Source organism: Nannobrachium achirus, assembly GCF_963921795.1.
Source record: "Nannobrachium achirus genome assembly, chromosome: 7".
Classification (NCBI taxonomy): Eukaryota; Metazoa; Chordata; class Actinopteri; order Myctophiformes; family Myctophidae; genus Nannobrachium; species Nannobrachium achirus.
Genome location: NC_137816.1, coordinates 54754213 through 54766560, shown reverse-complemented (window position 1 = coordinate 54766560; position 12348 = coordinate 54754213). Strand labels below are relative to the sequence as shown.

The 12348-nt window shown below is 41.8% G+C and overlaps 1 protein-coding gene across 1 annotated transcript in view; it reads left to right on the top strand.

The window, feature by feature from the left end:
* Positions 1-12348, top strand: part of brsk2b (BR serine/threonine kinase 2b) — a gene marked incomplete at both ends in the record, with an annotated part of 140685 nt that overhangs the window by 99617 nt on the left and 28720 nt on the right. The window contains 6 exons of the mRNA XM_080730327.1: positions 904-1044; positions 3349-3465; positions 6808-6841; positions 7551-7619; positions 10864-11010; positions 11902-11933. Coding sequence (XP_080586453.1) covers positions 904-1044; positions 3349-3465; positions 6808-6841; positions 7551-7619; positions 10864-11010; positions 11902-11933 — 540 coding nt within the window. The remainder of the gene's footprint in view (positions 1-903; positions 1045-3348; positions 3466-6807; positions 6842-7550; positions 7620-10863; positions 11011-11901; positions 11934-12348) is intronic.

Genomic DNA, 12348 nt, shown 5'->3' with positions numbered 1-12348 from the left:
AAGGCGAGGGGCTTGCCTATATACAGCCATGGGATCAGCGCTGTCTGCGAGATGGATGGATCGGGAAGGTGGAGGCAAGCTTTTTGACCGCGGCGGGGTATACTTCACATGAATATATTATGGACCACGGTCATTTTCTCTATGAACTGGAATGATCAAAACCTGCCGTGGCAACAGTTAATGCGCGGCAGTTGGTGAACATTGCACAGATAAACCTATTAGAAGCAGACAGATAGACACGTGAATGTGTGTTTTGACCGATGTTATCTACATGTGTTTAAATGTTTTCCCAACTTCACTTTAAATCCTTATTAATATCTGTGTGTCATTTCTGAGCACATTCCATTACTGGAGAAGATCAGTGTTGCTCATTCTGGTTTGGAAAAGTCGAATACCAGCAGATTAATTGTTGTACTATGGCAGTGGTTTTCAACCAGTTGCTCGTGGACCACCAGTGGTTCTTGAGGGGGTGACAGGTGGTCCCCAGCTAAATGATGGAGAGTTGGTAACCAAATGGACCCTTATAGATCTTTAACTCTTGAGAGCATAAAATGAAACCAAATGGACCCTTGCGGGTCCATTTGGTTTCATTTCACACTCTCAAGAGTTAAATTATTGTTAAACATTTGCATTACTTAAAAGTCTAAGAATTGTTATTTTGATCAACGTTTGCTTTTCATCTCCCGTAACACATCAATACAGCATGGAATTGTGGACAAAATCCTATCCAACGATAGCAAAATATTCTAAGTCTAGGGTATGAGAGGCTAAATCTCAAATCTCAATCTCAAATGGTGGTCTGTAGCCTATGTAAAGTGTAGATAAAGTGAGATAACTTGTTATGATTTGACACATTAATAATTGAATTGAAATTGAATTGTTTTGTTTCTCTGGTTCCTGCAGGTACCTGGTGCTGGAGCATGTATCTGGTGGGGAGCTGTTTGACTACCTGGTGAAGAAAGGCAGGTTAACACCCAAAGAGGCCAGGAAGTTCTTCCGACAGATCATCTCTGCCCTGGACTTCTGCCACAGTCACTCCATATGGTCAGTGGCAACACACCCACCACGATTACACTAGATCATATACATGGGCAACTGGCGCCCGGGACCCCCACCTTCACTTACCGTAATGTTATGTGGCCCGCAGGTTAATATCAGAATACCGACATATTATTGATTTCATCTGTTCCAATTCCATACATGCAAATATGACCCGCTTTAATTACTTCAGCCTATATTAGCAGTTTAATGACTAGTATTAAAATTGCATTGTATTGAAATTAAATAAAAGTTTAACTTTTCAGGATTCCATTCAAAAACTGCAAAAATAATTCAGGATTGCAATTTAAAAAATATCAAAAATAGCAGATCTACAAGCTTAAAACATGTGGCAGCGCAACACGTTTTGAGCTTGTCGATCGGTTATTTTTGCTACTTTTGTGTGACTTGACGAAGTAGGGCATTAACCCTTTTAGTGCCTATCCCGGGATATTCGGGATCAAAAACAATTTTTTATTTGCTATTTTACTTACCCCGAGCTGCTTGGAGCAACGTGGGTGGTCCCGGCTCGCCCAGCGCTCACCAACGAGAGACGCTAGATGCTCCGACGATTTATTCCATTGAAAATGGTTTAAAATAAAGTTTAGACCCCCCCCAATGTTCACCAAATGTTCATTGTAGGCGGCGCGACGTATTCCAGGGTGCCTATCCCGAACATGTCCGGGATATTTAATAAAATGAATTATTTTATCGGAGGCCTCAACGAAGCCCCGGTCTAGACGTCCATCCTTGGCCGGGACTTAGACTCGGCCATCCACGGGCCGTATTCGCGCTAACGGCCGAATCGCGCCGCCCACTCCAATAATAAATCACATCTTTAGACAGGATTTTCTCCGGATTGTGTCCCCAGACCCAAAGAGAAAGTTTTTTGCGGCTGAAATAGCTTTAGATCGGGCTTCTAAATGGGTTAGCATTTTGGCTACGTGTCAGCTAGCTTCCTCCTCTGGACACCCATAGGATTGACCGGAGTGAAAACACAAGCCAGTTGGGAGAGGGTCGACGAAAGCTATAAAGAAGGTCAATGGAGAAATTTCTGGCACTCTAGCACCCCTTGTGGCCGGATGGCACTGTATGAGTTAATTACTAAAAAAGTTAAAATACAGAGATAAGAGGTTTTCGGCCCTCTGGAGTGAGTGTGGAAATATAATGGCTAAGGCTAAGAAATAAACTAAGACTAAACACAACGACAATTTTGTCAACATGGTAGGGTGGAACTATTGGAGTGGAACTAAGTGTGACCCGTTGTGTGCTTGTGCAGTAGATCGGCTATTTTGGGCATGCAGCTAATTGAAAATCAGCCATTACGACACCATCAATGCTCACCAAAACATTTTTAGTTGACTAAATCAACTGTATTTTTAGTTGACTAAAACTAAAAGTAAAACATTTCAGATGACTAAAATATGACTAAATAGAATATTATTCAAAAGACTATGACTAAAACTAAATCAAAATTTGCTGTCAAAATCAACACTATGTACAATCACAATACAGCATGGCCTCTCACATATTGATGCTTATAGGCCCTTTTGTTCTCTCACAGTAAAATGATGATTACCAGATGGTTTCAGCGGTTCTCATAAAGTGCTTGGCATGTGTACACAGCAGTGACAAACGGTGTCTTGATGTTGACAAAGTGCTTTGTCAGCATCTAATGAGTCTGACGGAGCTGTTGATTGCAGACAGTCCATTAGAGATTTGGCAACAAGTCAAGACGAAAACCTCCTATTAGCCTAAGCTCTTCCTTACATTTGAAGGGATCGGAGAATGAGATAACTGTGTAAAAAGAAAGCAATCTTAAAGATCAAAGCATCCCTGTTTATCACATCGCAGTATGCATTTTTAGGGACTAGAATAAAAAAAGGACTGGAGTAATTGTGTGTGAAAGGAGGCGGCCTCTGATCTTTGGTATTACTGTGTAAAGCTTAGCCTATTTTAAATTCTGAGGAGCTATGTTGTGTGCTTTCTGTAGGTGAGGTGATGCACAGAGTTTAGACTGCTAGTCTTGGGTTTTATCATTGTTGTCGGGTGGAAACCTTTTCTGTCCAAATCCGTTCGTTTTGTATCTATCATTTTAAAAACGATTTAAAATATTGAAAATAGACGATCTACAAGCACCCTTGTAGATCGGCTATTTTCACTAGTCTTGTGCGACAGTCTTGTATGATGAAGCAGGGCCTTACTTTACGAAAAAACATACAACTTTTAAACTTAGAGATACAAGGTTTCTGCCCGACATTGACGTTACACTTCCCCTTCTCTTCATCTTCTCTTTGTTGATCTCTGCAGCCACAGAGATCTGAAGCCAGAGAACCTGTTGCTGGATGAGAAGAACAACATCAGGATAGCAGACTTTGGCATGGCGTCTCTGCAGGTTGGGGAAAGTCTACTGGAGACCAGCTGTGGGTGAGTTACTCCAAGATGGTGTGAATACTGTACAGTGTAAGGCTGCCTGGGCAATATATCGAAAATGTACCTTCATCGAGGTATCAACATGCGAGGTATACATACCGACGAAGACGGCTTGAAATGAGGTATTGATGTATGTGTCAAATGAATTAACAGACACACTATGCATGCACGTAGCACATGCAAAAAAGCTGTCCATCTGTAACCAGGTGTGGATATTTAAATAAAACCATTGTTGTTTATTCTATGTGTAGATGTGCATGCATGGATATTGGATATACTATTCATTATCTGGGTTAGGCAGGCAGTGGACCTAAAGCAGAAAAACATTAAAAACTACATGATGTAATTGTTTTTACTAATATCGTGAGTAATATCGATATCGAGGTATTCACCAACGTTATCGAATTTCCTAATATCACCCAGCCTTACAATGCTTTTTTATTGGGTTGCCATTAAAGTACATATTAATCTATGGACTCGGCAGCTCATCATGCTGTTATGTGATTTGTTTTACTCCCATGTTAAGCACGCATGCTAATTACATTATTGATCAACAATAGCATCTTTTAACTGTGTTAAATTGGTGTTGGCCATTGTGCAATTACCCATTATCTAGTTTAAACACAGAACTCTGGTGTTCCCTGATTCAATAAAACAACAAAATGCTCTGACATACAAACAATATCATACAATGCTAGGTGTAATGTACACTTTTGATTTGTATTTATACAAAAGAATAGATAAACATTAAAGAATACCATTCATTTGAGTCCTGTATGTCCTGCATGTATACTTTCTTGTGATATTGTGTTATCAGAGCGCCATGAGCCAAAGACAATCCTTGACTATCTTAAAAATCTACTTTTCAACAGCTACTCATACTGTAGTATCAATCTGGTCAATGTCAAGATGACTACACCCAACCCAAGCCAGGAATGATACTTCAATAATTGCATTTAGAGTGACATTGTGTAATACATTTAAATAGTAGTACATCATCACTGCATCTTATAAGACATGTTTCTTTGTTACCAGATTGCCATAGTTCAAAGATTTTGAATGCAACGTATGCAGAGAAATAACCTTCCATTCCACTAAACTACTCTACCACAGGGTCATGTGGGTTGCATGAATTTGAGACACAAACAGAGACAATCAGAAGTACTTCAACACTGGCCAAACGCCGTACAAAGGACAATAGGTCTTCACAGAAAGAGTGCAAAGAACAAGGCTGTGTTGTCGCCGCCAAAAATCGCCTGGGTCTTTTGGAAGTCTCTATTCCGCCGTTGTCCTCTCTTATCTTCAATGATGTGAGTTGTTTTAATCAGGCAACCACATTAGATGAAATCTCAAAACACCCCGCCTGCGTAGAGCATCATCAGCTACTGTAACGCTTCCATTTTACACAACCTTCCATCTAAAAGAATTTATTAAATGTCACTCAGACACAACTGTGGACACCTTGCCCCCGGCGATGGCACGAAAGTCATGTTCCAGTATAATTAGTTTGCAGTTAGCGTCGCTCCGACACAGCTATGTTTGACTAGCGCAAATTGACCGCGTTTGCATATATTAGCATAATTAAATACAACGCTGGCAATGATGGAGTGCGTGTTTACACTGGAGTTGTTGTTTGCACTGCACCAAGACGCAGCGGGATGCTCAGACTGTGTCAGAATAGTCATGCTCTCTGGCTCTTCGTTCAAGGATAAATAGCACACACACAAACAAATGGATCCAATAGTCATTTAGACTCAGTATTTTCACACTCTGATTGCTCGATTATTGTCAAGTCACATTTATTCGTATAGCACATTTCATATGACAAGCGCAGACTCAATGTGCTGTGTTTTGATGTGCACATATGTGATCCGAATAGATTTGTATAATTCATCATTTTGTGCAAGATGTCCTGTGATATGCAGTTTATTAACTTGCAGGGGCATTAGCTGATATAAATTAGTATATTATGTTCCATTATGCTGTAAGTTATGTGGGCAGAGTGGTAAATGGTGCATTTATATAGCGCCTTTACAATGATTGTGCATTACATTCACGGCGGAGGAAACCATGCAAGGCACCAGCCTGCTCTTTGGGAGCAACTAGGGGTTCAGAGTCTTGCTCAAGGACACTTCAACACTAAAGGTCTTTACACACGACAAAGCGAATGCAACGAAAAGTCAATGCAAGCTTCCACACTGGCGATGGATTTCCACAAAGCGAAAAGGCGGCTGTTATTTTTTCGCTCTGGTGTCGATTTTTGTGGACATTCACAGGCGAACTGCTCTCTCTCCTATGATAAAAGCAAGCTAACTTTACCAAATTTAAAGAGAGAGAGAGAGAGAGAACATGGCCGAGAGACCATCCCTTTGCATTCATTGAGAGGGAAAAGTGTTTCTCCATGTCTCATCTGTGAGACTACCTGCTGCCGCCAGTGGAAAAATAAATAGTTGAGTAAAAGGTTAATATTTGGATCTGAGATGTAGTGGAGTAAAATTACTGGAAATTGGACATACTCAAGTTAATTACAAATACCTACAAGTACAGTACTCAAGTAAATGTACTTAGTTAAGCCTCTATCAGAGTCCAGGGTGAAGAGCTATTCACTTCACCGTGGTGTAGTTTTCTAGCCATCACCTAAAAATACATAACAAAGCCTAGGTGATAGCTAGGAAACTACAACGCGGTGAAGTGAATATCTCTTCACCCTGGACTCTGATAGAGGCTTTACTTTACACCACTGGCTGCTGTTAAGTGCGACTGCCTGGCTGCTGCTGGGGAACCCTTCAGACGGTGGCCTCTCTGCTGTGTTGGGTTGTGTGATGCCAGCCCCAAACAATTTGCATCACATCATAACTTTATTCAATGTGACACATTTTATACGCATATTCACATCGCGGTGTGTATAGAAAAAAGCATAAAAATGTGCCGTGGGATTATTTCGCATTTTCGGGCGCTTATTCGCGCCGCTTCGCAAATTCGCCGGTGTGTAATGATCTCAACTCTGGGGGAACCCGGGATCGAACTGGGAACCTTCAGTTTCCCAATCGGCAACTCTACCCTTTTCCGCCACTGCCGCCCCCCAGTATGGTATGATGAATACATCCTGTTGCTTTATGCAGAATTAGGATATTTGGATGCCATCATCTTGAGAAGCTGCATTGAGGGCATTTCTTGTCACACAACAGTGTTTGGGCAATGTTCGCACTGTTGGTACTCCTGGTTGAGAGAAGAATGTGTGTGTGCGTGTGTGCGTGCGTGCGTGCGTGCGTGCGGGTTTTTACTCATGTGTTGTGTCATGTGTATTGTCTCACATTATAAATTCTCTTTTCACAGATCTCCACACTATGCCTGCCCAGAGGTCATCAGGGTAAGTGCTCTCTCTCTCTCTCTCTCTCTCTCTCTCTCTCTCTCTCTCTCTCTCTCTCTCTCTCTCTCTCTCTCTCTCCCTCTGTGTGTTTCATAACGGTGCCTCCAACCACATTCTCCAGAGTGGCTGTTATGTGACTCTCCTCTCAACTCTGTATTCATATACTGGACTCAGCGAGCGGTAGTGGTGCACAGCCTGTCATCATGTGTAATGTCATCTTAAGTGATGTACAATGTTCCAGGGAAGTCACTGCACTGTTATTTCATAAGTTTAGAAATGAATGTGTAGGAGTGAATGAATGTCCACTGCACTTCTAATGGGTTAGTGTGGTGGTTCTCAAAGTGGATTTCAGGGACTCTGTGGGTTCCTTTAGGGAGGTCTAATTTGACCCATACAAGTCTGTAACTCTGACAGTGTACAAATGGAACTAAATGCACCCTGCCAGGTCCATTTGGCTCCATTTGTACACTGTCAAAGTTAAAGGGAGACTTTCAGATTTCAAAGTTCGAGAACCACTGCGTTACTGAGTATATGGATTGCTTTCTCAGGGTGGGGGCCTCTCCTACCACGAGGTATCTGCTCTGGTCTCTGCTCTGTAGCCTACAGTATGTAAAGTGTCTTGAGATAACTTGTTATGATTTGACACTTTAATAAAATTGAATTGAGTATGGAGTCTCATCTTGTCTGTCTCTCTCTGTCTCTCTCACAGGGAGAGAAGTATGACGGAAGGAAAGCGGATGCGTGGAGCTGTGGAGTCATCCTGTTTGCACTTTTAGTGGTGAGTGACAGTGCTTATGTTCACTTAGACCCCCACGTACTGTAAGTATGAACTGCAGGATAGAACACACATTTAAACAGCATACTGTAATTTAATCTTCTAAATCCCAATGGTTTTCTGAAAAACGTATGTTTTTATTGTCAAGGACCCCTAAAATGATGTGTATTTGTACGCGAACCCCCCCATCTCAAAATATTTAGTTCCAGGGAAACAAAGATTTGAGTAAAAAAAGAATGTCGCTTTAAAAGAATATATATTCAAAGATTTGCATACATTTTCAAGTTTTTTCAAAAAATAGCAGATCTACAAGCTCATATGCCTACGGGCACTCAGCCGTCGGGCTCGTGCCTGCGGCAACGCAGGCGGTCCAATAACCACGATAACCAACACCCTCTCGTGTAATATTGCTTAATTAAGACCTGGACTTTCATCTAAAAGAAACTGTAATCAATTATACTAAAATATGTTTTTATTTGTTTTTTTGTCAGCCAGCCAACCAGTCATCTGTGGTGTGATTTTCAAACGAATAACCTTTTAATATAATTATCATCTTAGTGCACACACTGCACACACATACACGCACGCACGCACGCACACACACACACACACACACACACACACACACACACACAGTATACAGTATTACACTCTGCCACTCAGTTACACCAACATGCACAACAATGACAAGTCTGAGAACGGTGTATCTTTACGTTCCGGGAGTGAGTGTGTGCACGCACCGACTCGCAGTCGCACGACACGTGCACGTTCTTCTCTTCATTAAGATTGAGCACATCACGCCCAGCCATCATGTGAAGATAAATCTCCCTACTTCAGCTGATTCTTTATTTTTTACTCTTCACACTGTGTCAACAGCCATCTGTTGTGTCTCTATGAGACGTAGTCCTTTCCAATGAGAAGCCCTATCAGTCATCATACCATGAAACCCCCGCTCCCCAGCAGTGGCGTCAGTTCAGAAAAAGCTAAGGTATGGCAACATGACTGGTGTCTTGTTGCCATACCCTAGCAACAGGCATGATACATTTATTTTAAGATGTACATTACATTTTTTCCCCCGTTTCTACGGTTTCTTGGGCTGGATATGGCAGCCTGGAATGGTTGTTCAAGTCCAGCTAAACTTGTCATGTTAGTAAACGTGCCACAATTAACAATAATGTATTGCACCTGTGCAGCTGACCTGCGGAACCTGGGAATATAGATGGGGAGAATACAAGTGTGGAGAATATAATTATAATACCTTGTTAAAGTGACCATTTTTTAAAATTTTGCATTTGTAGTTATTTCACTGTAATTTAACAGCATAATAACCAGCAGAGATAGACAAAGAGACATTCATGGATTTATATTTAAAAGTAACTTTTATTTTCCCCCCTGGACCCGGGGTATGGCAGCTGCATACCCCTGCCATACCCAATTGACGCCCCTGCTCCCCTGCCGTCTCACTGTTGTGTTGTCTGGCTCTGACACGGGCTTACCTCGTCGTTACCAACTTCTGTGACGGATCTTTTCAGAATGTCAAATCCACATTATCTTATGGGAACACCTGACAGGCCATTTACATCTGCACAAAAGGATGACGGTGTTGTTGTATGAGCCTGGTTGAAACCAGGGCAGACTGGTGTCAGAAAATCCACGTGGCATTTCCGTGGATATTCATTACAAATCTATCTATTATTCCACCCAATCTCTGGGGTGCCCCTTGAACTGCGTTGAATATGGTCTACTCTCTCTACACCCTCATTTGGTCTAGAGCACTAAATATAAATGCCATGGTCTTTATTGCAATGGAATAACCCGGAAAAGTCATTCAATTTGTAAAAGGCAATTTTCAGGCCCTGGAAAATGTATAGCAAATGATTTTAAGGTTTTTAATTTGTTATAAGTTTGTCTGATGTTGCATCAAAGATTATTCATTAAACAAAATATATAAAATATATATAAATGTGGTCCTCTATGGCAGGGGTCTTAAATGTTTTCAGGCCTAGGACCCCTTAGTTGAGAGAGAGATGAAGCAGGGACCCCCACAACCTCTTCATATATTCCATATAGTTTCATTGTTTGACAGCACAATCATCAGTGTATTTTGGATTCATGTCAATTTGTGTTTTCAGATATTCAACCAGATGAACCGTCAATACTTAATAAACTTGACCTTTCACTCTGTACTTAGTCTGCTCTTTTTCCCCTCTACACCAAAGCTCTTTGCCGAAAATAGCCGATCTACAGGGCAGAGATTCATCGGGAGCCCCGAGTTGGTGTTGGCTATAGACCGCACTCTCACATCGCATTATATCATTTCTGTACACATTCAGAAAAGCATCTGACCTCCCCTCTAAATGTTGACGTAATAATTAAAGTTAGGACATGGACTTTCCGCTAAAAGAAACTGTAAACAATTATACTAAAATATGTAGTTATTTGTTTTTTTGTCAGCCACCCAACCAGTCATCTGCGGTGTTATTTTCAAATGAATAACATTTAAATATAATTATCATCTTAGTGCACACACTGCACACACACAGTATTACACCCAGTCACTCAGTTGCACCAACATGCACACCGCTCACACTCACATTGCTCACATTGATTGATTGATTGTGAAGATAAATCTCCCTACTTTTATGTTGTATTCTTCACACTGTGTCCACAGCCATCTGTTCTATATGAGACGAGACGTAGTCCTTTCAAATGATATCTAATTATATAATACATTATACATGGGTCGCAACCCCCAGGTTCAACCCAAGAGGGAAATAGCAAGAGACGGCAATTCCGGTTTACTTCAGCCTGACGTAGTTGGATACCTTTTTAGGAGGCGGAAGCAGGTTGGAGTCTATTCATTTCCAATGGGAGAGAGAACGTGAACACAGCTTTCTGAACCATTCTTTAGCTCATGGTCGCCGAACTAAATATTGGACCCCATCATTCATTACAGGTCACATAATATTCCCAAAAATGTCATACTAAGATGTTTTTTTTTCAGCGTCACAAATAAGGAGAAAATAATCAAATAATTGTTATCGCCCTTTCTCTGTCCCAGCAACACACTGCGGGATCTAGAACCATGAGAAACAGGACGTTCGCGAGATTTGCCATCAGACGTCGGCGCCCACTTTTTGTAGGCTTTGTGCATCATGTCGTACTCTAGTGGATCCAATGAGGTTTCCCTATCTTCATATTATATTAAAAATCCTTGGTTCAACTGTGTCGTTGACTGTCTCTCCAGGGCGCCCTGCCATTTGACGACGACAACCTGAGGAACCTTCTGGAGAAGGTGAAGCTGGGCGTGTTCCACATGCCTCACTTCATCCCCCCCGACTGCCAGAACCTGCTGCGTGGCATGATCGAGGTGGACGCCACCAAGAGACTCACGGTACACAACCTCACAGACACCGCACGACCGGGCCGACTCCATGATGCACAAGCATTCTAAGGGCTAATTCATATCGTCACTATCGGGCAGAAACCTCGAAATCTCCAAGTTTCAAATTTGTACGTTTTTTTTTTTTGTAAAGTAAAGCCCTGCTTCATCACACAAGACTGTCGCACAAAACTAGTGAAAATAGCCGATCTACAAGATCGTCTATTTTCACTAGTTTTAAACCTTTTTTATGGTGATAAATACAAAAGGGACGGTTTTGGACATACAAGGTTTCCACCCGACAACAACGGTTGTGTGAGGATGAAGTATGAATGACACACAAGGCTTCCTAAAAAGGGCTTCCTGAAAACTATTGTTTCCAGGTACACTGTACAGATTTCCATGGTGCAATAACAATAAGGTATAATCTGTTAATGGAGACCAAATTAGTGACAGTGCATGCAACCATATATCGGTATGTTACTGACATGTTAACCAACCAGAACTTGGTGAGTTTGCCTCAGTGCGAAACACTGCAGAGGTAAAACTTTAGGAACCCTTGACAGCAGAATGTTCTTCTGACTGCTATTCCCTATTTGTGCGTGTGTGCGTGTGTGCGTGTGTGTGTGCGTGCGTGCGCGCGTGCGTGCGTGCGTGCGTGCGTGCGTGCGTGCCTGGGTGTGTGAGGCAACACATTCAAAAATGTCAGTCATTAGCTGTACCAGCTGATATTACCCTGGTTAATATTATTACATATACGTATTATATTGTCTGATAACAATTGCTGAGTCCTGGTTCTTAATTCATGTTCCCTACTAATCTGCAGCTACACATTTTTTGAACGTTACCGTGAGGAATGAAGGGATCCTTATGCTAATTCTCTTCTCTTCCATGTCCTTACAGCTAGAGCAAATCCAGAAGCATACGTGGTACCTGTAAGTACACACACACACACACACACGCACGCACGCACACACACACACACACACACAAACACGCATGCACGCACGCACACACGCACGCACGCACGCACACGCACACGCACGCACGCACGCACGCACGCACGCACGCACGCACGCACGCACACACACACACACACACACACACACACACACACAGGAAACACATTGATATACGTAGGCATATTCTGTATGATATAATGCACTTTTTTGTCATCTATCATCTGTTTCCTTCTTGTATCAGTAGTATACAGTAAGTGTGTTGTACTGTATGTGTACTGTATGTCGATTCATTTGTATCATTATTTTAGTGTGTTTTTGAGTTGTGCTAACAGCTCCTACTGTACATCTGGCTTTGTCTGTTTTTGGTGTGATCTTTTAGCTTTATTTA